The sequence below is a fragment of the Xiphophorus hellerii genome, chromosome 16 (assembly GCF_003331165.1).
Source record: "Xiphophorus hellerii strain 12219 chromosome 16, Xiphophorus_hellerii-4.1, whole genome shotgun sequence".
Lineage (NCBI taxonomy): Eukaryota > Metazoa > Chordata > Actinopteri > Cyprinodontiformes > Poeciliidae > Xiphophorus > Xiphophorus hellerii.
In genome coordinates this window covers 2,762,273-2,788,725 of record NC_045687.1, presented here as the reverse complement: position 1 = coordinate 2,788,725, position 26,453 = coordinate 2,762,273, and the positions used below count along the sequence as shown (strand labels likewise).

The following is a 26,453-nucleotide window of genomic DNA, read 5'->3' as shown; positions in this document are numbered from 1 at the left end:
AGTGTCCCTTAAATGACTGTGGGCTGACAGGAAACGGGGCATGCGGCAAATGTCGTCGGGTCCGGGAGTCGAACCCGCGATGGCCGCGTCGAGGACTCAAGGCCTCCAAATACGGGTCGCGCTAACCGCTACGCCCGTTCAGAAATTTTCTGAAATAATCTCAAAGCTTCTGAGATTTATTTATTTTTTGGCAGAAATGATCTCCTCCGTTTTTTCTATCTACAATAACCCCAATGCACCGCCGTAGTTCTGTGTCGTAGTTTCTTTGTGTCTCAACAAAAATGCCACTCAATATAACGGACACGGTGACGTGCTGACGTACTGACGCATCGCCTCTGGACTGCTTGCCCCTCCTTTTGAATCCCACTTATCCACCGAGCTGCGTTATCAGGTGGGCTTCAGGGGCGGAGCTTGTGTTCAACAAGCAACAACCAAACGTCTAGACGCGGGCAGGTGAGTCTACCTGTGCTCGTTTGGGTCTGACTTCTTCTTCAATGTTTATATCAGCTGATTTAACAGAAGGTCAAAGAGCGGGGTGGGGATGGTTAGCGAGTCTCTCCGTGAAGTCCAGGTCAGGCCACCTGAGAGCGGTGTTGTTTCTTTAGCTAAGGTGAAAAGCTATCATTTACAGAGTTACGTTACGCCGCTGCACCATGGCAACCGCTGCAGGACGCGCCATGCAACAGAAAACTCCCCCTGAACTACAGAGGTTGATTTATTTAACCAATTTCCAACAGTTGAACTTTAGAGTCTCGATCAGGGAGTGGCAGTTGCTAAACAGACAGTTTTCTATTATAAATAGTAAAAGTTCAGTAAAAGTTCAGGGAAAACTTAGAATCATATTCTAAAGATGATTCAGAATAAAGTAATAATTTAAACCCACAGCAGATATATCTCTATCAATAATCTATTTTAACATTCGTGAGTAGTTTTGTTTAACAAAACAACCTTAGAAACCTGTTGTAAACGATCATTTTAGTAAATGAGTCGAATGTTGCAGAGTTGCATAGTAGCTACAAAAGCCAGTAAAAGAAATCTATCAGACAAAATGTTAGTAAAAAAGAATTACATTTTTAATAAGAAAACATTTTTTTGCTTAAATTGTATTGCAATTTAAACATCACAAAATACTTTTTCAAGTGTAAAACAGGTGAAAAATTAATCACATTAATTTTACAAAATAAAATGTAAACAAATTGAGGCTTTTGAAGAATGAAAAAAACTTTAAAAGATACATATTTTTATATTTTTATGTTGGTATTGAGCAGCATGCACAAGGTAATGATTGACAACAATAAGTCCCTCCTCCTGCCTCTGGTTGTGACGTAGCACTGGTTGAAGGCAAAGGAGTTTGGATCATTTTTTCCAGATTATTTGTTTCATATTATGCTGTCACAACATAATGACAGTTTCAACAAATATGTAAAAAAATTATATATATATATATATATATGATCCTGTTTCTAGAAAACCATACCCACAGTTACATCAATTAACGAATTAAACCAGTATTTTCCCCATGTTATAAGTTAATTTATCTGTAACTGGAACTAGAACTTTTTCACCAATATTAATGAAATATTGTGTAGTGGCCATTGTTGGCCAAACCAAACATCCAATGAATGTTCCATGAGGCCACTATATGGCACTGGGGTCAAGTTTTCCATACGCAGGCAAAAGAAGGTTCACTGTCCAAACTTGTTTTGTTGTTCTGGATGATTTATTTTGTTTCAGCAAAACAATTACAGAGTTCAAACCTTTTCTTGTTTTCATGCTACCTCTACCCAAACAGCTGCAAGACAAAACCAGTCCAAGACCGTTCTACCACTATAATTAGCATGTAACTCTCGAGATGAGGGATTGCTGTTAAGTAAATGAAACAATAAAAGCGATTTTCTGTGGTCATTATGTTTTCATCCATAAAGATGTTGCAAGTAAATGACTCAATGTAACATGCTGGGTTTTCCTAGGAGTTTTTTAAAACTACTTTGGTTTAAAAACTGTTTAATAACTAAGATCAATTGGAATGTATGTCTGATTGAATTGAAATTATTTTTTGTAGACTGCATCAATCAACTAAACAGAACTGAAGCAGCTAAATGACTGCGGCACATTATCGAGCTGATTAGCTGGATGAAATCGTCTGACGACAGTTTGTTTTGGCAAGTCTTGAATCTTATCACTTACAGACATGAAAGCTTGTGTCTAAGTGAGATTTTTTAGCTATAAGTTAAAAAATTCATGATGTGCTGCTCATTTGTCCCTCTGCTGTTTCAAACCTTTCTGGTTTGGTTTGTTTCATACTTTCTCAGGGAGTGAAGTGTATTTTACCTTTGCTTTTGGTCAATTAAAAATTAACACGAGTCACTGTTAAAAGCAAAACACCGTAAACATTCCAGCTGCCAAACAACAACGAAAATCAAGAAACTCCCAATGATGCTAATTAAAAGACCGGTTCTGCAGGGGTTGAACCTAAATCTCATCTACATCAGTAGAAAACTCTGAGCTGTTTCTCTATCAAGCAGATTTGCAAACGACGGGTTCTCCTCAGAAAGTCAGAAGCTGTGAGTATCTCTTCTGCTTGAAACGTCTTGTCTGTTCACACTTTTCTGACCATCTTTGGTTGGTTCTGGATGTATTCAGTGGTTCCAGTTCTGGTTTGGTTGTCTTCAGAGCTCCACATATCAGCATTTTTGTTCTCTACAGTTGTTTCTATATTTCTAGTGGGATTACCAATGAGCGGGGTGGGGATGGTTAGCGAGTCTCTCCGTGAAGTCCCGGTCTTGTGCTAAATTCTGTTCACCTGTGAAAATCTCTTTCCCCGCGTCGGGAGCGCGCAGTGTAGCCAGAAAGGCGAATCTGACCATTTTCATTTTCTTCTGATCGATTTCTCGGTAAAAACAACTCATATAATGATGTCAAGATTGTAACATTCAGTTTAATCGGCAGCTGTTGTATACAAAATTGTAAAATAAATTAATAAACGAGGTCTTTTTACGCTGTTTTGCGTTGTTATTTTAAATGCCAAGAGAATCGGTCTTTTTCCAACTTTAGTCACTTAAGCCTGACGGAAATAAAAGTCACCAAGCACAGTTTTCCAACACGTTGTGTGTATTTATAATTTTTCATTGCTAATATAAGAGGAAGGAAGCTGCTGAAAGCAGGGCACAAAAATTAAGACTTCCTGAAAAGATGAGTGTAGACTTTCTGGTAAATCCCGTTCTAATGTAAAATATGACAGATTAGTGGATTAAGGAAGTTTCTAGTGTACTACATGCCATCGCTCATAACAAGTTTTGAGAATTTGGAAACTGTTGGTCTTTATTTCCAAAAGTTATGGGGGGAGGAGAGGAGAGAATGGATATTCTAGCTGCCTGAAATAATCTGTTCCCCCTCCATAACATGGGAACAAATTAATTTACCTGCAAGTCTGTAACTGTGTTTATTCCTCTCAGCATCAACAACAAATCCTGTGGATTTGGTGACATTTGCTCCTTAGTTGCCATAGTTATGAGAGGGGAACCATATATTTTAGACACCTGAAATAATGGATTTAGTTACATACTTATAATATATATATATATATATATATATATATATATATATATATATATATATATATATATATATATATATATATTCCTGAGAGGTTCAATAGATGTGAAAATCAGACGTGCATTGACAGTTTTTATGTTTCTTGGTGCAACTTCTGTCCGTTTCTGTTTTTATCTTGAAAAGCTCTCTAAAGGACTTCCTGCTGCGCCATGGCCGTTACCATGGTGACAGGGCCGTATCAGTAAGGACTTCAGAGAACGTTCAAATGAGTTTAACCGCCGTTATGGGAGTGCTGAGTCGGTCGTCCTGGAGACGGTCCGTGTTGGCTTTAGGAGCAGAATGTTTCCTGTTTCAAACTTTAACGGTAAGAATATCTGCAGCAGCAAACAGAACTGGATGAGTTCATGTTGCACATTTCATTCATTGTTGCACAAAAGTACTGGAAAATATGCGCAATTTTGGGTCAGAACTTTGTCACATGTTTGTTTTAAACTGAGGAACCAAACAGAACCTGGAAACCCGGATTATAACAGGCAATCTACCAGCTGCGGTTCTGGTTGTTTCTCAGTTTCTGTTGGTCAAAAAGCAGCTGATTTATACAACGTCGCAGTGTGGATTTTAATCTTTAGCATTATCACCCCAAATCATTTAGATTTTATTTTTAAATTGTATGTATTAAAAGAAAACTAAAACAAATAAAAAAACAAAGGAAGAGTACATTTCCCACAAAAAACTCAAAAATGTTCTAGAAAAAAACAAGGAAATTTCTGAGTCTCAAAAGTAAAAAAAATGCTATAAAACCCTAAAGTTTGGAGATTATTCTCAAAAATGTTCTAGAAAAAGCAAGAGAATTTCTGAGTTTCATAAGTAAAAAGTTTGCTAGAAAAACATTTCCTTTTCTACATTTATATCAAATATTCTCTAGAACAAAACAAGGTCAACAACTTGCTAGAGAAATGTCAATTTCTCAAACAAATCTCAGAAATCTTCTAGAAAAAATCTTGAAAATTTCTGAGTTTCAAAAGTTGAACTTTTTTCTCAAGATTTCTGAGTTTTTTCTAGCATTTGTTTTTTTACTTTCGGTGCTCAGAAATTTTCAGTTACGAATTTTTTATTTTGGCTGTAATTTATTCTTCCTTTTGTTTTATATCTACAACATCTTTAACATGCCATGTTAGGCATGTTGACTATTTGATATGTTGACTATTTGATATGTTGACTATTTGGTTTACTTGTGCCCTGCAGGCGTCTGTTTAATAGAATAATGACCTTCCTGTTTTACAACTGGCTCACCCTTTTTGAACTTTGTACCTGGAACTGTCAAACTTTATGACATATAGTTATGATCCTGTTAACGGTGTTATTCTAAGATAACGTTAACAAGGGGAGGACGTAAATCGAGCTCCACCTGATCACTCTGAAAGGGACTGTTCTGTTTCAACCAAGTTTGAACCAAATAAAAAGGTAGAATTACCCAAATTGTTTCTATTTCCTGAAATGTTTGATCCAAGTAATGCATTCTGGGTAAATACAACCAAAACGAACGCGTGAAACTAGCACTAGCAAGAGAAATGGCTAGCAGTCTTTAGCCAAAGACGAGAGAGAAATCCTACAACTGCTAAAATCTGACGCTACTCCAGTTTTGTTTACATTTCATAAAGAGGGAAGTTGCGCTCAGTGTCTCCTTTGGAGGCTTTCATGTCGTTTCCTTCAGTGGTTCTTGGTGCAGCGCCCCTACAGGCGAGAAGGGGAACAGGTTTCTCAAACTGTTTTGTTTGACAGTGCAGTGTGAAAGCAAACCACAACTGCTGAAAAATGTAACAAATGTTGCAAATTTGTTCCCTAATCCAACGGAGTATGACTAAGTTTTGCATAGAAAATGGGGCTCCACCAGATTACAGTTTCTACATTTAGGCTGATGATGTTCAGATATCTATAAACTAAAATCTGAATAAAACTTGGTCTAATTTAAAAACTCTGTGGTTAGGCCTGTTACGATTGCAAACTTTACTGGACAACAAACTGACCCAGAAATTATAGCGATAAAAGATAATATTGTAATTTTGAGACAATTTTCAAGTTTAATATTTTTATAAATGTGAAGTAGGGCTGAACCAATTAATCGAATTGATTACGATTTATTTAAATAATCACCAACTAATTTAGTAGTCAATTATTCTTTAACTGGACTATACAGACTCAAACAAAAGCCACTTGCTGAAAGAACAAGATATTTAGAACAATAATTCAGCCAAAACTGTACAAAAACAGCTGCATTTTGCTTTTAGGATTGCAAAAAACACTTTAAATGTGTTCTAATTGAGTGGTGTAGTTTTATCATGTTGTACTTTTTAGCTATGTTTAATTTTACAACTGTTAGCTGATGCTAACTGTTCAATTGGGAACCACTGATCTGTAGGCTTATTTATTGGCATTTAACGGCCTTTAAGTCGGAATATATAAAGACCAAATGGGGATAATTAAAGTCCTGGCAGTGTGTAGGAACAGGGTGACTATCTGTGTTCTTGTAAATTCAGCTGATTGTGAACAGAGTGCTTTGTCTGATCAATATATTGATCAGATGTTGAGCTGATCTGACTTTTTGTATAGTTTGCTCTGAAGTCAAACTAAAATTAGAAAGTCAAACTGACTGAATCTTTGTGGTCTTCAGGCTTAGGGTGAGCACTAACGTTAATTTAGTGATTTAAGTTTGTACACATTAGACATCCTGTTCACACTGTTTGCTTTGCTTTGTATTTTATGGCGATTGAATCACAGAAGTGCAGTTGCAGAAGTCTATCATTAACTCACACTATCTTTTTTCTGTCAGACCTGTTTTTACATGGAGAGTTCTCGTTTTTCCTTGTAAACACTTTGGTGTGACTATTAGCTGCTAAGCTAACAGTCTGGACATTTATGAGGCTTCAGAATAACATCAGGGGCAGAAAAAGACCAGCAGGACATTCCTGAGTATCAATGATTAAGAGGGCAAACAAGTTGCACCAGGTGAAGCATGAATTTTTTTCCAGGCTTCACCTGGAAAAAGATTCAGGTAATTTGTTAAAACTGAACCTCACATGCTTTCTGTATCTAGGCATTAACAAACAGTATTAGGGAGTGACTCTTACTGGCTAGCTCTACCAGCCAACCTCCTCCCTGTCTCTCTTTTTCTCCGTCTCTCTTGCCACTGTTTGTTCTCCGTTCACTCTCTGTCTGAGTGATCGGGATATGAAGATCTCCTGGTCTCTTTACACAGGAATCCAGAGAAGCGTAACAACCTCCAATATACCGTGAAGAGGAGCGTCTTTCAGAACCTCCTGGATTTGAAGTTTAGGACGGAGAGGCGTCAGAACCGACTCTGTTGGACTGAGAGATTTCTCTGACGATGATGAACCTAAAGTTTGTGGCGGTGCTTCTGTCTCTGGTTGCGGTGTTGGGGTGAGTACTGCAGTGTGTGTGTGTGTGTGTGTGTGTGTGCTGCAGCGAATGTTGAACCTTGAGTGCGATGTACTTAGGAAAACTCTTTTTTAAAGAGTGGAGAAAAGTTTTAGGATGTTTTCACACCGGATAGTTCGGTAGACTCGGTTCGACTGGGGACCAGAACTGCAACATTGATTACATTTTCAGCTGCTGCGGTTCTATGGGGGAATTTTCTGCCATAATTGGAGAGCAAGCTTTTTCAGTCTGAAAGCAGGATTTCATGTCTTTGGTTCTCAAAACTTTTTAATACTTGTGTATTTGTGTGTGTGTGTGATATTTTAGTAGTGTATATGTCCAATCTTAGTCTTTTGTGTGTGAGAGAGAAAAATTTTATGCGTGTGTGACATTTAATAGTATATATGTGCAATTTTAATATTTTGTGTGTGTGTGTGTGAGTCTTTAGTAGTGTGTGAGAGAGATTTTGTCCTAAACGGCCCCCTGGACTAAATATCCGCTTGTAAACCTCTCCCCTCGCTTGCAAATCATTTCCTGCTTGCTCTTGGAGCAGAAAATTACCATCGCCTGGCAACCTGTCAGCCAGTAGAATGCAAGTGTTAAATTGGCACTTTTCACTGATCTCTCATTTAACTACTTAAACCTTTTATATACAGTATTAGAGATACATTTAAATATCCTAATAAACAAATTCATTTTCTAAATAGGTTAATAAACATTTTCTTGCATAAATTGCATGATAAGCTGTGATCTAGTGAACACTTGACCAACTGTCAAGTGCATCCTTGTAACCAAGGATGCATCTGCACATTGAAATACTTGGAACATCAACATGTGAAAAGCTCAGCACTTTCTGATGACTTAACATCAGTACAGCGTAGGGCTGATCTGTTGATCATTTTAATAATTGGAGAGAAAAATGTGCTTAATTGGAGATTTAGTTTTACAGAATTTGAACCAGTTGAAACTGCCACTTGAGGAGTTCTTGGTCGAACATATAAATGCAAAATGTATATATTTTTGTACAGTTTTAGCTCAATTACTGCTTTGAGTATGTTGCTCTTCTTTCAAGTAGCCTGAATGCTTCATTTAACAATTAATCTATTATTAATTTGTTAATTCGTCGTAATTAATTGATTAATTTTTTCAGCCCTAGTAAACATTTATACTAATAAATAAGCAGCAAATAAGGACAACCAATAGACCAGATGGGTATAAAGGTTCTGGAGGTTTTATTCAAGCCTGTTAAGAATCTTCAGGAAAGCAGCAAGTATCTGCTGGCTCCAGCTGAACCATCATGGGTCCAGTTGAAGGAAGGTCTGTTCTGCCCAGCTGGGCTGATCTGCTTGACGTCTTCCAAGATGCAGATTTAAAAAATCTAGACGTCTGACGACAACTTTAGCAACACAAACAAACACAGCAAAATTAATATGTATCTCTATACGTCTCCCCAAAAGACAAAACAAGGAACAACAACACAGGACAGATGAGAATATGGACGTTTACTTCAGGAGTTTTAATGTGATGATCACTGAGGGGACAATACTTTCCTGGTGAGGAAATGTATGAAAGGGAAATTCAACAACATCAACAGGCTCTCACTTGGATCCATGGTGACGATATCTGATCAGTTGAGGACTGATCAAATTCCCAGCTGATCAGATTCCATCTTATGGGTCACGATGGAGTCTCGAATGGTGTCAACCTAGACACCATTCGAGACTCCTGTGTACGGATATCCTGTGTCTGTTGTCAAGGAAACCGAGATCACCCTACTTCCCCATGCTGGAGATTTAAGTTTAACAATAATAATAAATAAAGTTATCTTTAAAATTAATCACACAAGTGACATCTAGGCCCAACAGTAGACTTAAACATCAATAAATTTAATCTGGTTGTGTGTGTTGTTTTGGTCTCCTGCAAACTTTGCTTTAATTCTATTTTTTTTTCTATCTAATCATAAGAAATCGCAGTCAGACAGACAGACAGAGTTATGAAACAGGAAGAGAAGAGGAAGTAAGTTTCCAGCCTGCAGATTTATAAAAATAGTTCAGACTATTCATTATTTCAAAGCAAGAAAGTGTTAAAGAATGAAATCTAAACATTTTGAGTAATTGGATAAGATTCAAAGTAAAATACTTATATTAATATTGGTTTACTTGTAATAATACTTACACTTGTGGGTACAATTACAAGAAAAACAAGTAACTAACTTTGGTATCAAGTAATTAGAATCATGGATTATTCTTGGTTTCTTTTCAGAAAACATCTGTAATAACTCACATTAAGATTATAATAAGAATAATTAATAAGTTATGGTTATAAAATTATAAATGAATGCTAAATCAGAGAAGCTAAAGAAATTATAAATGTGATTTTGACATTGAGCTGGAAATGGTGTAAAACATGTAACTGCAATTAAACATCACTGATATGTTGGAGGTGGATGGTAGGTGAAAGGTGAAAGGTTAAGGGAAAAAGGGGAACTAAGAGGAGAGCAGAGATGATCAACGCTTTATTTGGAAACAGATTGTTGAACAACGTAAACGTTTCAGAGAAAAGATCGTGCAGGCCATGGACATAGGAGGTTGATCAACCCTGAGACATTAGCACAGACATCAGGACATAATGTCTCTAAGACAGTGATGGATGTGAGATCATCTGTCTGAGCAGACAGCCAATGAAACAAGCACAGCAACAGTGCTAGCCAATGCAAACGCACCAAAAGGTGGATAAACCTAATAAAAGGTGGGAGCAAAAGAGGAACCTTTGGTTGGATCCTCCAGGCAGCTTCGAGCCAAGAGATGGACAAAGAACTCTGCAGCTGAAGAAGAGCCGGGGCCACAGAGCCGAAGACTGCGCATGGGGACCAACCCGTCAGGCCCACAACATGTGGCTTCAAATCGCACTTCTCTCATCGGCTGGGTTCAGACCCCAAAGACAAAGGCAAAGACAAAGAAGAAGAACTGGTGCCTTCCTTCCTGCCAGCACCAAGTCCTGTGTGACCTCACCATCCATGCGGAGAAGAAGCTCATCAGACCTACAGAGATCCCTGCCTTCATTGATCAACATCTTCCTCCTGCTGCAGCACCTTCATCATCAGGCCAGGTCTGGGGTTCGAAACGCCAAACTCCGTCCGTCTCTCTCAAAGGTTCCCTTTTTAGTTCTCAGTGTCAGCATTAGGGAAAGATAGACTAGATGATTGATTTTACTTATTTGATTATTTCTGCTACTGAATTAAGCTGTACTGACCCTTGCAAAAAATGCCTTACTAATAAAATATTTAGCATAAAGAAAATCTAAAAGATGTTGTGGACATTCAGTTAATGACTCACCTTAAAGTTCTTTGATGGTTGTAAAATAGCTCTGATGTTTGATTCTGGAGAGGAAAAAGTGGAAAATGTTTTTAGGTTGCTGGTAGCCCAAATGTAAAACATCATCCTTGGGACTCGCCCAAGTCACTAAAACCAACCTGGTTCAATAACAAGAGCAAGTTGTAATTTAGAGATTTAGAGAAGGAGTGACCGTTAACAGGTGTGCTCTGTGAAACTAGTTGGCTGTAGGCTGCTCAGTCTGGCTAATTCACAGGGGGAAGAAGGGAAGGACACCTGGATGTAGGCCGTCAGAAACCAGGCGAATCTTTTCTCGAAACCAGCTTAAACAGAGTTTCCTTCAGTTCTGGACAGGAAATCCCAGCAGATTTAGGAAACTCAATTAACCCGTTAGATGGAGAGCTGGTAGCACATCTCCTCTCTCAGAAGAGGAAGTAGAGAGTGAGAGAGTAGAGAGAGAGGAGGGGGAGGTGTTGCACAACAACACTATCCTTACACAAACTTACACATCCTGTGTAAGTTTGACACATGTGCTCTACAGTGTTGTCCTCTAGAACGCTGTACTCTAAAACGCTGTGCTCTAGAACGCTGTACTCTAGAACGCTGTACTCTAGAACGCCGTACTCTAGAATGCTGTGCTCTGGAACGCTGTACTCTAGAATGCTGTGCTCTAGAACGTTGTCCTCTAGAACGCTGTACTCTAAAACGCTGTACTCTAGAACGCTGTACTCTAAAACGCTGTACTCTAGAACGCTGTACTCTAGAACGCTGTGCTCTAGAACGTTGTCCCCTGGAATGTTGACCCTGGAATGCCAGCATCCAATGAGTGCCAACATCTTTAACATTGTACCCTATAATGGCATGTTGTAGATGCCATAGTACATCATCCCTTATAAGGTTGGTCTCTAGAAAGCCATCGCACAGATCATTCGGCACCAGGACATTGGCTGCTAGAACTCAAACCCTTAGCACATGATGACATGCTCTAGATTGCTGTGGACCTGTTGAGGCATTTAAAGACTGGATCTGTTCATGGTGATCCTGTTGTTCCTGTATGTTGTCTGTTATTTTCCATCACTCCCCTTTTGTTTTAGACAGAATGCTGAACATTGGGTGAAGAGGTGGTGCAGAGCGGGTGCCACCCACTCCACCAGCACCAGAGGTCTTTGTTCTGGGCCTGATATGCGGATATGCTGTACAGTAGGAAGGAAACGTTAACCAAGCAAGATGTGAAATCTAAGCTTGCATCTTTTGTATGTTGCTTTCTTCCTCTTTACAAATTTGTAATTGAAGTAAATTCAAACTTTCAGTCAAGTTTAGACACCCTGATAGTGATCTGTGAGGAAATTTATCTAAGGAACAATTCTCAGAGGACGTCTCCCATTACTACAAATGGGCCAGAAATGCCAGCATTTCCAGGATTCTCATAGATTTTTGATAAAGAACTGTGAAAAACTTATTGCAAAGCCATTTCCACTCCTTTGGGACTCCAAGGAACCACAGTGGGAACATTAAGCTACACATGGAGAAAACATGGAAGACTGAGAAATGTTCCCAGAAGAGGCTGACCTTCCTAAGCTAGGTCAAGAGCCCATCAAGAACTTCTCATCTGGGCAAAAATGGCTTTCATTGGAGATGTTCCAAGGCCAGAACCACTGTCGGCCCAAAAGAACAAAGACCCGTCTCACATTTAACGTGTGAGCTATGCATGCCAAACTGTCAGACTGGGATCAGAGTTTATGATAAAGATGAATTGTGTGACGTCAGACTATTTTTATTAGCAGGGAATATCTGTATCTGGTTGCAGTTCAAACAACAGGATGTTACTGTAACGTCCTGCTGTTTGAACTGCAACTAACGGTTATTTTATTAATCAATTATTTGGGCTATTAATTGATTAATCGGATTTTAAAAATTGTCACATTCTGCAATTTTTTATTTAACCACTTAAGCTTCTTTATGCATTAGGAAAATATTAAAAGATGCAACTAAGCATATAATTTATTTCTTTTTATAATAAAAAAAAAATAATTTTTGTTTCCTAAAATTCAGTTCAATTCTATAGAATTCACTTGTAGCAAAGGTTTCATCTGCAACTGAAATAAACTCCTTTTCTGCTTGACTTAATATTAAACCAGTATAGAGCTGATCTGTTGATTATTTATTAGATTAATACTTATGTATATAGAATTTGAACCAGGTGAAACTAAAACTGCCACTTGTTGAGCTCTGAGTAGAACTTATTTACAGATCTATTTTTTCATCTTAAATTATATGTTCTGTTCAGTTTCGGCTTAATTACTGCCCTAACTTTGTATTTCCCTCAACAAATTGTCTTTTTTTTTTTACTCCAGTTAGCGATTAATCAATTACAAAATTAGTTGACAATTATTTGAGTAATCATTAATCACGATTAATCGTTTCAGCCCTACTCAAAAAAGACGCTGAAATCAGACGTACAGTAGCTCAACCTGCCTGCATTTGGTTCAAAGTCCATTTCATCAAAGCTCATCAATCAATCAATCATTCAATCAATCAATCAATCAATCAATGCTACCATAACAGCAGCTGCTGTAATTTATTGCATCTATAAACTTCTTATCCACTGTGTTTAAAGTGCAGTTTAAAATATGCAACTGTTAAAGGTCACTATTAGATTCAAATCTGCAGCATGTGATTACATTATCACCGAGCTCTAACTAAAGCCGAGTAACGGGAAAAAGCAAATGGCATTTGATCGTAAGCTGTAATGGTTTCCACTTCCCCAAAGAAAAGAACATGAATGAGTAGGAACCGAACCCATTAAGGCGCTCTTCCACTGGCGAGTTGCACTGTAAACAGTTAATGTGCAGTTCTGTTCAGATGGACTCAAATAAACCCAGATGTCTGTCATTGCTGGCCCAAACATCATAATAAAGACTCAGATCAGATGATTATTTCGCTATACATATAAGTGTACTTTATTTTTTTAAATGCACAACCTTTCGGATTGTCGGCGCAAAACTGCAGCTCCAACAGCACATTTGAACAAATGTTGCATCTTTTTCTGAGTCTACTGGACTATCTGATGTGGAAACATCTTAATGTATCAGCTCAGCCAGGCACAGTGGGTCCAAATTCATCCAGAATGACATTAAAGACTCACTAGGAGCTTTTAGTTACACTTTTTCATGCTTCATTGATTTTCCCAACGCTCCATATTTCCCAGTAGGTGATTTAGGAACTTCAAGTCATTAGTTTCCCACTTCCTGTTTTTGTGTCTCACTGTGTAGAAAGGAGCACTGGCTCTAAAATATTCATGTCTGTTAATGTGGTAATCTCCTGGTTTGGAGGCTCCTAACTTCATTCACGTGATAAAAAACAAAGATTCAATGCTTCCTATCAGCCGCGGCAGCATTCCCATCTGATCCCTGTTTCTTTGTTTGTGATTGAACCCACAGGGTGATGTTCATCTACGTTTACCCCATCTACAGGTAGTTCCTCACTCACAATCCCTGTTTCTCCTGTTTTCTGCCCTGAATTTGCTCTTTCCTTTCTTTTTGGTCTCAACATGCAGAAATCCGTCTCTGAACAGAGACAGATTTTATTTATACAAAAGTAAAATCAATGATGTTTTTATTTTTGTATATTTTTGTCCTTTAAATCTTCCTTTTTTATTGTTTTCTAATAGGCAATTGTATTATTTATTTACTGTAATTGATAAAAAGGTACATTATTTGTATATTATTTCACTTATAATAAGACATTTTCCCAACATTATAAGTGAAATAATATGTCAATGGAACAAGTACTTTTCATCAATATTAAGGATTTATTTACTTAACACAAGCCTCTATATCTTGCTAAAAAGTTGCTTGTAATGTAGTTTTGTCTTATTCAATGTGAACTAAGATACTTGCACTAGAAACTAGATTAAAATTACTTGTTATTATTCTGTGTTTTTGCAGTGTAATGGCTGAACTGATATTTCATGGGTTTATTTTTAAGTAATCTTAAGGACAAAAAGGAAAACCTAGTTTAAATAGTATTTCTATGGTGGGAGCCTCCTATAAACAACATGGACTCTCAGATCCATTCCTGATTGTTGAAGCAGGGATTCTGATAACACTGAACAGGTTTCTAACTCTCTTCCACTGCAGCCTCTCCCTTCAGCTTCATCTCAGCCCTCAGTGTAACAAAGATAAGTTTTAAACTTCGTCTTATTTCATGTTTTTGTGTCTGCAGATTCAGGGAAAGCCTCTGTGATTCTTCAAAAGACCTGTGAGTAACGGCTCCTGCTGGGCGCAGCTTTAGAGGCGACCTTTGTTCTGAGAACGGGCCGGGTGTTCACCCGACAACCCGAGCCGATGCAAAGCTCTCCAGCCAAACGGCACAAATCAAATTTGGAATCTGACCGGTCACATCAAAAATAATTTCCTCACTTTGTTTCAGTTTGGTGCGTTGATCATATGATCATAACATATTTAGGAAGTTCTGGAAACTTGTTTGAATTGCAGTATTCAAACAAGTTCGAGAAACTTTGTATCTATTTGTATCTGATCCAGATAAAAATGACATCAGTGATCCTGGTGAGAGGTGAAGAATGAATGAATGTTTCCTCAGGATGTTATCTTTCTGTCCACCGTCTCATAAAGCCCCAGCAGCTTCAGGGAGGAGTTCGCTGAATGGAGAGCATTTATTTTGCAGATGTTAGCAAAATCTGTTATTTTCCACTAAAGGAAGGAGATGGAGCTACAGCACCATCAGCTTTTTTCCCCCACTTCCATGTATTGTCTCAGTCAGCTTTAAACCCAAATATTTCAAATATTTAGCGATTTGCTGTAGAGGGTTCAGTAAGTGCCAACAACAATTAAATAGTTCCTCCAGTTTTACATGAAATTAGCAGAAAATCAACAGATCCCCACATTTTTCTCCCTAATACAGAACAGTGAGTTTATTGCAAATTTTACGGTATAATTGGTGTTGACTCTTACTGGATTTTAATCAGTGACGGAAAAATCTAAAGGCCAACCGCCAATTTGACAAATTGATTATTTTAGTAATCAACGATTCTATTAATTATGATGTTGATTAATCGATTAATCGGTTAAAAAGATTAGCAGATTCAACAGATTGTTCATGTAATCACAGCAAATGTGAGTAGTAGAGCTTTTTTTTTACAGTATTTGAAAAAACATTTTTCATCTTAAATACAAAATGTTTTTTGTACAGTTGTGTCTTAATTGCTGCTCTGACTGTTATTATTTCAGCAAATCACCGTTTTTGAAGCCTTACACTCCAGTTAACAATTAATCAATTACTAAATTAGTTGACGATTATCTTACTAATCGATTAATCATGATTAATTTGATTAATCGTTTCAGCCCATTCACTCCCCAGACCACTTGGAGCAGACATTTTGAACTTTGCACACAGGCTATAAGTAACTAAATCAATCAAAATAAAATTCACATCTGACTGTGTCTGGTGCAGCTAAACCACGTCTGCAGAATGAGCGCATATACGGCGGGATTTCCATCCGCTGCTCCTCGTTCAAAGATTTTACCGACTTCTGTTCACTTCAGTTGGAGAAATGTTCCCTGAGTTCAAAACTTTGGCTGGAGTGGTGCTTGTAATTCCAGTGTCCAGTGTGGCAACAGATCAACACCAAAACCCTCAAATATTTTATTAAACTCAAGTAGGTTCACAATTCAGGTCTGTATGTAGATTTTGAAAGAGGTTTAATTATATTTTGCAGAATTCCTTGCAAATAATTCTAAATTAAAACCACAAAATCACAGATTTGTTAGCAAAAGTCACAAAATTGTAGATGGATTAATTAGAACTTAAAGCATGCTCATGCTCTATGCTGTAACTAATTTCCCTGCTGGGATGAATAAAGTACTTCTATTCTATTCTCATTGATAGGTTCTGACTAGAGAGAAACATTTCCTCTAATGAGAATTTTTTTGGGGGGAATTTCACTGAAGCTGGCTTTCACAAGAACAATAAACCCACCAGAACCTCGGCAGAAAGAGCGCCTTGTTAGATCGGGATACCATCCACCTGACTGGTGGTTTCAGAAGATCTGCTCTGTTCAAGTCAGTCAAAGTTCAGTCTGGTTTCAACTTGCTCTTCCACGCCTTTAATAAACCTGCCGTGTCCACAGGGTGGAGGGGGGATTAGAAGCATCAGAGCTGGTTTTCTCAGGGATTATCTCTCACCTTTAAACTGTTTGCTTTTTAAGACCTTCCTTTCTGTTTCATTCAAATAAAACTGAACAGAGTGGAAAAGTCTTTATTTTCAAAACTGCTTCAGTGATTGTTCAAGTCGCTCCAAGTCATTATTCTATTTGGACAAAACATCAGCTGACGAGAGTCGACGGTTCTCTGTAGAGGTTTCATGATGCCGACGCCTTTGCTTAATGTTGGTTCAAGTCTGACACTGTGTTGACCATGCAAACTGTTTTGTTCAGGAAGGTTATAAAAGTGTTTGTTGTATTCAAAATAGATGAACAGAACTGAAGAAACTTTTTGGATGAGAAGTGAGACGACGTTGAGGAACAGGAGAGGAATTCGAGTGTTGTTTAGCTTCCTAGGATATGTTGATGGACGAGTTGACTGAGCAAACAATAACTGAGGTGATCTGAGTTGTGAGAGCGAACGGATGTTTTGTTGAGCTGTAAGGCTGATGGACGGTTTGACTTGTCATTAACATAATCCTGTTTGTTAACCACATAAAGTTTGTTCTTGTTTAGTACAGCCAAGCGTGGCAAATACACTTAATTCACATTTTAAAAGTCTGCTCAAACTTAGTTTGGAAACAGCTAAAATTATCATCAGATCCTTTTCAAATATCACACAAGTTTCAGGCGTCAGCTTGTCCTCTGCCTGACCTTGGTCTCGGTGTTTGTGCATGTTGTACAGATCTGGGGATGGACACCTCTTCAGGAGTCCTGACCTACACCTGGTGGCAACCGATGGGTAAGACGTATGCTCCGGACATAGAAATTACCGTCTGTAGCTTGTCTCTGTTTTCTTTAAGCCATTCATCAGTCGTTTGTAGAGTTTTCATCTTTCCAGTGATTCAGACTCTGTTGTTGTTTAAAATGATCAACAGTTCCTCATAAGCTTTCCTTTGGCCTTTGCATGCTTCACTCTACAGCCTTTGTACCTAAATATAAATGTTTATCTACCAAAATAATTCCACACTTTCTTTTGTTCCTGACATTTTTCTCTCCATGAATCTGAGTTAGTTTAGCTGTAATCTGTCATAAAACCAAACAATGACGAGTTCTGCGCTTCAGCTTGAATAAAACATCAGCTCAGAGTCTCAAACTACTGGGAGTTGTAGTTTTTGCCAGAGAAAGGTGTTTCTGCAGCTTATGGTCCACTCCTATAAAGGGAGGGTTTGTTGTACCTTCACATTCTAGTTTTAAACATGCAGCATCAGGACACAGCTAAATCCTGGAATAGTTTGGAAACACTGTCCTCTTCTGGCTTTTTACCGGAACTACTTTTACCCTTCATTAAAAAAAAGATGATTCAGTTGAGCTGTTTAGGAGGGAACCAGAACGAGCACTACAGTTGTATAAAGAAGAAACATTTGATACATAAATATTTATGAAAAGGAGCTGAGGAAGTTCAGGTCAAATGTTGGTTCATGGCGATGTTCTCTGCGTCATTTTCTTCGTCTTACTTTTTGCATGAATGCAAGACCCTTCACTACAATGCTGGATGAATCCTCTGGATGTGTTGGACGAATCCTCTGGATGTGTTGGATGAATCCTCTGGATGTGTTGGATGAATCCTCTGGATGTGTTGGACGAATCCTCTGGATGTGTTGGACGAATCCTCTGGATGTGTTGGACGAATCCTCTGGATGTGTTGGACGAATCCTCTGGATGTGTTGGACGAATCCTCTGGATGTGTTGGACGAATCCTCTGGATGTGTTGGATGAACTTTATTTGACTGACTGTCTGTGTTACAGGTTGAAGTACCCACAGCCGAGCATCACTCAAGGGTGAGGATCGTCCTCTGCTGCTGCGTTTGAGTTTTCATGGTTCTGGTTTCCCTAACGGTTGATCTCTGATCGCAGTCGGACGGACATTGTGTCGGTGACGCCCTGGTTGGCGCCGGTCGTCTGGGAGGGAACCTTCCACCCGGTTCTGCTTGACAGCATCTACCAAAAGAGGAACATCACCGTTGCTGCCACAGTGTTTGCTGTTGGGAAGTGAGTGTGACGTCACAGTGGTGTGTTTCTCGTCTGCTTCCACTTCTGATCAATGAGGTTCCTGTTCAGGTACATCAGGTTCCTGAAGGACTTCCTGGAGACGGCGGAGCAGCACTTCTTCGTAGGTTTCAGAGTGAAGGTTTATGTGTTCACCGACCGGCCGAATGAGGTGCCCAAAGTGAAAATGGCTGCTGGCAGAGAGGTAAACAGAGGAGAACATGAAGAATTCACAGTTTAGATCACAAATGGCCCATACCTGTCAAGTCTACTAAATTTATACCGTATCTTTCCCGCCGTCCTCCTGTATTAGCAATTTTCCGTGTTATAATAATAAAGGAGCACGCTTCCAGAGCACATTCATCCTGACTGACTGTCTCATCCAGTGGTTTTGAATGACTTTGTTGGTCGTTAAGTTCTTTTAGACAAACTATGTTAACACCAATAGGATGTATAGTTTCGTGCCCAAGGTTACAACAAACATTAGCCTGGTTAATTTTTTCTGCCCAATAAAATGCAATTTCCTTCAGAAATTGCTTTTGCGCTTCACTTAAATGGATAATATCTTACAGATATAATTGGATTCAATATGTCACACTGAAAAACTGCCCACAAAATGGCCAAAAAATAGTTTTTTTTTTTCCTGCCAAAAAGTGATTAAGGCCCAATGACATGCAAGTCCTCCATGAAATGACACTAAAAGGGATTATATCATATCATTTAGGCTCTATTATAGGATTTGCATAAGAATGTCCAAATTTTGAGCAGCTGATTGTAGTTTGAAGGTGGTGGACGGGTAGTTATTTTAGACGCCAACGAGTTGATCTTAGATTACCAGAAGACAGGGGATGGATATAACGTCTATGTCGTACTATCACATAAAATACATTGATATTTAAAGTTGTAATGTGACAAAATGTTGGGAAGATCAAGATGCATGCATGCTTTTGAAAGAACATTTTTTGTGGATTAGCAGCTCATCTTTCTCATCTTTCAGCTGGTGGTGCATTCGGTGCCGAACTCCAAACGTTGGCAAGAAATCTCAGCCAGAAGGATGGAGATCATCCAGACGCTGATCGAGGAGACGCTCAACAAAGATGTGGACTACATCTTCTGTTTGGATGTTGACTCAAAGTTTCACAGTCGATGGGGAACCGAGTCATTAGGAGAACTGGTGGCTGTGATCCATCCAGGTACAGCTTCTAGTTTTCATTCTGGGCTTGAGATGGCTTGATTTATAGATATATACTTTATTAACCATGTTGGGAGAATTTGTCTTGGACAACATGCGGTAAACAAATCTGTCACCATAATAGGAACATGTCTAGTTTGTTGAGGAGTCGTACCTTAATGGCAAAGTAGACAGTTTAAGGGGTCTTAATTTCATCTCAACTCTTAGGGTGCATTCAAACCAGCTCTGCTTAGTCGACTTTAATTAAACTCTAGTTTTTTGCCAAGAAAGTTCATTTGAGGAGGCATGAATGCGTAACCAAACTCTGGTCAGCCTGCAAACCTCGGTCTCTGTTCAGTTGAAGTGAACTCTGGTGCGATTCGAATGCATATGAGAACACCAAGCGGACCGCTCCAAAAGCAGGAAGTGGACTACAGCGCAGGGCATTCTGGGTACATGCCACCAAAACAAACGGGTTAGCCTAGCGCTAGCAGGAAAAATGGTCTTTTAATAAAGACAAAAGAGAAATCCTACAACTGCTAAAATCTGATGCCACTCCATTTTTGTTTACATTTTGTGATTAAATGAGTTGCCCTCAGTGTCTTTATGGTGTTTCCTTCAGTGGTTATTGGTACAGCGCCACCACAGGCGAGGGTGAGAACAGGCTTATCATACGGTTTGGTTCATTTAATACAAGGCAGTGAGAAAGAAAACCACAGCAGCTGAAAATGTAACAAATGTTCCAGTTTTGGTTTACCAGTCTATCAGGTGTGAAAACTCCTTCAGTTTTTTCCCTCAATGCGTTTGGTCCTGTTTGTAAAATTAGTCAGGTTGTTGGCAGCTCAATAAGTCCAGATGAGTTAACGAGTGAATTCTCTCCTTTTTCAGGGTACTACAAGGACGACCGCAGTAAGTTCCCATACGAACGGCGGCCCACCTCCAGAGCTTACGTGGCTCCTGGCGAGGGCGACTTCTACTACTGCGGTGGCGCCTTCGGAGGCGTCCTGGCCGAGGTTCATCAGCTCGCTCAAACCTGTCGCAAGAACTTCGAAGACGATGCCAAGGAAGGCATTGAGGCTGCCTGGCAGGAGGAGAGCCACTTGAACAGGTATGCAGGTGAAGTACACAGATGCCAGGCCTGGTACTACAATTTGGTGATGTCATTTCCTGTCTCTGTGTCCAGGTACATGTGGCTGAACAAGCCCAGTAAGGTTCTGTCTCCTGAGTACTTGTGGCAGGATTTCAAAGCCAGAAACTCAGAAGTTCTCGTTATCAGATTCTCTGGGGTCATAAAGAACTACAACGAAATACGACCCAACTGAGCTGAAGTACTGGGCCAACCAACGTTTAGCTCCGGAGATACTTCCTGTTTGCTCCGATTCAGACTCAATACCTCTTCTGAACATGTACAATACTTACCAACTGGACCCGTTCTGTTGTTTCACTGGTTTAACTGGGAGTCTGTTTGAAGGGACCTGAAAGAACCCAGAGGTCTGTACCTGAATTAAAGCTGCTGCTGGTTCTGATTCTTCAGCTGCTTCTGGTTCTGATTCTTCAGCTGCTTCTGGTTCTGATTACAGTTTAACTTGATTGTTTTTAAATATGGTGGAATACACAGAGAATATGTTTCAATACTCAACAAAATTCTTCAAATCAGATTGTTGCATTGCTATTTTCTTTGCTTTATACAGAAAGTTAAGAGCAAAACAAAAGTTTTGAAAAGAAACGGTTTAATTTAATTAAACTTTATATGACAAATAAAGTTGGAACCAAAGGTATATTGCTTTATTCAGCAATTATAAAAAGTATCTAAGTAAAGTAATTATTGTTTAAAACAAGTCATCAGTAAAGTAGCTGGATTACTTTCTTGGGGAAGTAGAAACTTGACCAGCTCTGCTCAGGATCCTCCTGCTCTCTCCTGGAACCACGGATTCAAAAAGCTCTGTCATTTCAGCTCTTCACTTTTTGGATCTTTGCAGTTCGTCTCGTATCGAGAGGTTCTGTCTGAGGCAGTTGCCTCCACCAGGGGGAGCCGTTTCAAAACTTTATGGCTCCAATAAGTACTACCTACCAGCAGAATGTGTTATATTTTATATCTGATAAAGTTCTTGGACTTTTTTACGAGACTTTATGTCCGTTTGGTGATTGAAACTGATTTATATAAACTTGTTCTAAAAACGCAGGACGTTTTGTCCAGCAGGGGGCGCATGTTGGGAACACTTTAACAAATAATTACCACTGAGGAACTTTAATACCCAGAAAAATCTGAATTTTGGATGAAATCCAGCATCTTTTGGTACCAGGCTGCTAACAGAAAATCTGTCATCTATGTAGGAAGGTGTGGGCTTGTAAATACTGGAGTAATGTTTGTTTTTCTTATGGTTAGGTTTGAATTACCTCTGAAAAAATAGGGATCATTGTTAAAGTGAAATAAAAAAATAAAACCTGCCAGAGTGTGTGTTGTTCTCTTTGTCCGGATCATCAGACCGTTTAGTTTTAGGAGTAAAGGGATTTCTCACCTTCTCACACCTCCACCTGCAGAATTGGGCCATTCTCATACTGCTGCTAAACATCTAAAACCTGAAAACATTTACAAGTATCCTCACCTTCACAAATCAGACAGAACATTATGACTGGACATTTGAGAAAGGTGTCAGAACATCCCAGTTTTAGTCTTGCAAAGGACAGGAGTATCGGATGGATCCGGGAAGCTTCTGTTGGGGAAAAATAATCTGATGGTCATAATGTTTTCCTAGACATTAGTTTAAAGTAGTTATTTTGTTTTTAGAACCAGATCCGACACTTTTTAGTTCCTAAAAATATGACAAAATTGACTTTAGATAACACCTTTCCGTCAGAATCACCAGGATATTACATCTGGGCAGTTTAACGAGCAGTTACAGCAAATCGCCTGCAGGAGGCGACAAATCAACGTGTTTATCTCAGAGTGTTTCTGAACAGAGACTAAATAAATGAGGAAAAATGCTTAATTACTGCGGTTCGCCAACAGAAGCGGCTTTCTGGGAACTTGGTAGTGCGAAATGTTTCATCAGAGATAAAACCATAAAACTTTAGTCAAATGTTTATTGGGAGAAAAGCGTTTTGGTGGAAGCATGTTGGAGCAAACTCTGTTAGTTCTGATTTCTTCTAGACTTTTGTTCATTTTTTATTTATTTTTGGTTGAGTCATTGCATGATTAGACGATTATTCCCTCTGGCTTTCAGCTTCTCTGCAGCTGGAAAGACATTCGCTCTTAAGGCAACACAACTGTCTGGAAGTCAAAGCGTAACCATGGCAACAAGTGGTTGTTTATAGCTGATTAGCAAATGATATCTGAACTACGACGCAAAATCCCAGAGAACTTGAAACAGAATTTTTATTGATACAAAGCAGAACCAAAGAGTAGAGAGAGAAGGAGGAACTTGGTAGCACGGATCGTATCCCCGACTCCAACATCTTTCTGTCCGGCTGTCTGATTCGACCCGCAGCGGCAAAATCAAATAAACTGGATTAGCAGTTGATGATGTCATCACTTGATGCTGAGGAATATAATTTCTGCTGCTCAGATATCGAGCTGTTGGCATGTCATGACACCATCATTAAGCAAACTTCAGATTCTTTGAAGATCTTTCAGTCTTATGAGTAAGACAACATTTAAATTTCGCTTTGGGATCAATAAAGTATTTTTGGACTGAACTGATTGAATTGGGTTGGATTTTCTGCAGGATCAACAAAGTTCTGCTTCGTGTTTGTGAGGAAACATCCGGTTGTTTTTTTTTCTCCTGGAATCGCAGGAAGAGTTTTGTTACTGATCCTGATCTGTTTGCTTTTTGACATCAGATGAGTTTTCTGCTGGTCCCTCGTTATCATCCGGCCTCTCTGTCATCACACAGCAATCAGGGTCTTCCTGCTCAGCCCTTCATCTTTCTCTATCTACATAGAAACTTCCTTCAGAAACACAAAGTCCCACACTGACCGATTCACATTGTTGGAGGAACTGTAATGTTCCTCACCCTGGATTCACTGATTCATCAGAAAATTATATTTTTTTAGTTGCACACGAGTGTGTGTCAACAAAAAGGGCAGAAAGGAATGTTTTACAGTCAGATTATGGAGATAAAGTTATTGAGAGCTCAGATCTGCATGTAGAAACACACAGAGATTAAAATGTAACACGAGGAGCAGCAACAAGGACCCTCATGTTCGTGGTTAACAGCCTGTGAATTCAGCAGATTTTATCATAGAAAAAGTCTAAACAGCCTCAACCTTCACCCTAACAACCCCGGCTCACCCCGTTACATCTACCTGTCAGCCTCCTCCTGAAACCGGCCAATCTCTCGTTTCTGCTCAGGTTCCTTTTCACCAAAACCTCTTAGGAATCCCAACCGAATCATCATCTAGTTTCTACAACCAGACTTCAAAGATCTTCTAGATCCTGGGCCAGAAAACAACAACTTCAGTCCCATCTAACCACCAACTAGTTACTGAAAAAGTTCCAGTCTGGATTTTGTCCCCGTCATTGATTAAAATAACCAACAACCTCCTCTTCCCTGCTGAGTTTGGTTTCCTTTTTCTTCTCATCCGTATTGATCTGAGTGCGACCTTTGACACCATCTCGCACTCCATCCTCCACCAAAGATTTTATTCCATTTGCGTTCTCACCCCACTAGCCCCACTCATTTCATTCAAATGAAAACTTTCTGTTCTCACTCCTCCCACGTCCCTCATGGTGTTCACCAGGGCTCAGTTCTGGGCCCTTCTTTTTATTATTCATCTCCTCTCCCGTGGTTCCATCTTCAACTATTTCAACATCTAGTTTCACCGCTATGCAGATGACACCCAGCTCTACCTCTCCTTGACCTCTGTAGGTTGCTGATGGTTTGTTGGTTTGTAAACAATGTTTTATATAAAAGGCATATTATTACTTTTTATTTGTGATGATACAGTAAACCAAGGAGCTTCACCATACCGGTTTTGGTGTTAATCTGCTAACCCTAGCTGTAAACTGTAACCACTGAGTGACCTGAGTTGACCTTTGAGTCCCATGAGTCTAGTAACTAAACCCGGGTGGGGTACAAGAGAAAAACACAGCTCACACACATAATGAAGTTGAAAAACACTGGAATATACTTTTTAAGTGTTGATTTAAGGTAAAAGTTTGGAGATTTAGATACAGAATCCATAAATATCAGAGAATCCAGACCAACATCAGCAAACAGAGAGAACCTTTTATTTTGAGTTTCTGCTAGTAGAGATTTCCCTGGCCTGCAGTCTGGATGCCTGATGATAGGAATAAAACTGAATTTGTTCACATTAAAAAATGTCTGACAGCTCAGTTAGCATCCTCTCGGCTTCTCAGCCTGAAGGGATTCGCCGAACAGAGAATGATTGAAGAAGTTCACACCACATCTTGATCCTGGTTCCTCCTGAAGCCATCACTGTTTTGTTCCTTTTTCTGGGGTTGTCTGAGGAAATTGAGCTCCAAAACAGAATTTGTTCTGATTCTGGACATTAGGAATCAGGATGGCTATACTAGCCGTTAGCAACAGAAGAAAGGTTAGGGTTACCTGTTGGTTTCCTCCGATGGTCCAGGTCACGTTGGGGTCATCAGGTCAGATTGTTTCAGGAAGCTTTAAACCTCTGAAGGCTCTTTTGTTTTGGATAGTTTCAGGTGCTTCATGGTTTCAGTTCTTCAATGATTCTCTCAATGGATTTCAGACCAGTTCATTCCCATTTCAGGTCCTTGATATGTTTTAGCAACTCTGGTTACTGTTTCAAAAGGTTTTAGATCATCGAAACTGTTTTAGGAACTTAAAAACACTTGACGAGAGTATTTTATTGAGTTTATATGCTAATAATTATAGGTCAGGATATTTCAGGTCCTTTGTTGCTGTTTTAGGATGTTTCAGAACCCTGATGACTGGTTCAGAAAGTTTGCAGCAGATTTTGGTTGTTTTAGGTTTTTTATTGCTATCTAAGGATGTTTCTGACCATTGAAAACGGTTTCAGGAAGTTTCATAACCTTCATGACTATTTTGGGAAGTGTTAGCGTCTTGATGTCTGTTTCAGTAAGTTTTATGTCTTTGAAGGCTTTCCAGCACCTTCAAAGCCTTCTTGGGATATTTCTGACCATTAAAATTGGTTCCCTAAAGTATCAGAACCTGAATGACTGTTTCAGGAAGTAGTAGACCCTTGATGGCTGTTTCAGGGAATTTTATTTTCTTGTTGAATTTTTTCAGGAAATTTCACACTGTCAAAGGCCCTTCAGGTGATTCCTGTCTTCCATTCCCGAACATTTAAGACGGTTTCAGGAAGTTTCACAACCTCAGTGACTTATTCAGGAAATGTTAGACTATTGTTGACTGTCTCCGGAAGTGTTGAGCCCTTGATGACTGGTTGAGGAAGTTTTAGGCCCTCGATAACTTTTTCAGGAAGTTTCACAACAGATTTTAAAATGATTTTAGGTCCTTCATAAGTATGTAAAGATATTGATGATGGTTTTCACAACCTTCATGACGTTTTACGTTTCTGATGACTGTTTCAAAAAGTTTTATGCCCTTAAAGTCTTCAGGTCCTTCATTGCTGTCTTGGGATATTTCCAATCATTGAAAGTAATTCCCCAAAGTTCTAGAACATCAATGACTCTAGGAAGTGCTGGAGCCGTGATGAGTTTGTCAGAAAGTTTTAAATTCTTAGCTGATGTTTCTTGAAGTGTTAGAGGCTTTTTGACTGTTTCCAAAAGTTTCAGACC

General features: G+C 39.1%; 1 protein-coding gene across 2 annotated transcripts; it reads left to right on the top strand.

Annotated features, from left to right (window-relative positions):
• Positions 1–382: 382 nt before the first annotated feature.
• On the top strand, positions 383–22,151 carry LOC116736301 (globoside alpha-1,3-N-acetylgalactosaminyltransferase 1). Of its 2 annotated transcripts, none has more exons than XM_032588700.1 (11): positions 383–453; positions 6,812–6,993; positions 13,763–13,795; positions 14,547–14,582; positions 17,228–17,284; positions 18,292–18,324; positions 18,400–18,534; positions 18,604–18,736; positions 19,529–19,724; positions 20,591–20,810; positions 20,886–22,151. In XM_032588700.1, exons 2-11 carry the CDS (start codon positions 6,941–6,943, stop codon positions 21,022–21,024), a joined length of 1,035 nt encoding a protein of 344 aa, XP_032444591.1. In that variant the 5' UTR covers positions 383–453; positions 6,812–6,940; the 3' UTR covers positions 21,025–22,151. The 2 variants fall into 2 exon arrangements, with proteins under 2 accessions (XP_032444591.1, XP_032444589.1); XM_032588698.1 differs by lacking the exon at positions 383–453 and adding an exon at positions 4,916–5,019.
• Positions 22,152–26,453: the final 4,302 nt, after the last annotated feature.

What these genes read in the sequence shown, in the direction of transcription:
- LOC116736301 (XM_032588700.1), top strand. Translation starts at nt 6,941, where the DNA reads ATGATGAACCTAAAGTTTGTGGCGGTGCTTCTGTCTCTGGTTGCGGTG. An exon ending in AAATGGCTGCTGGCAGAGAG is followed by an intron (nt 18,737 to 19,528) that starts GTAAACAGAGGA and finishes CTCATCTTTCAG; the next exon opens with CTGGTGGTGCATTCGGTGCC. An exon ending in GGTGGCTGTGATCCATCCAG is followed by an intron (nt 19,725 to 20,590) that starts GTACAGCTTCTA and finishes CTCCTTTTTCAG; the next exon opens with GGTACTACAAGGACGACCGC.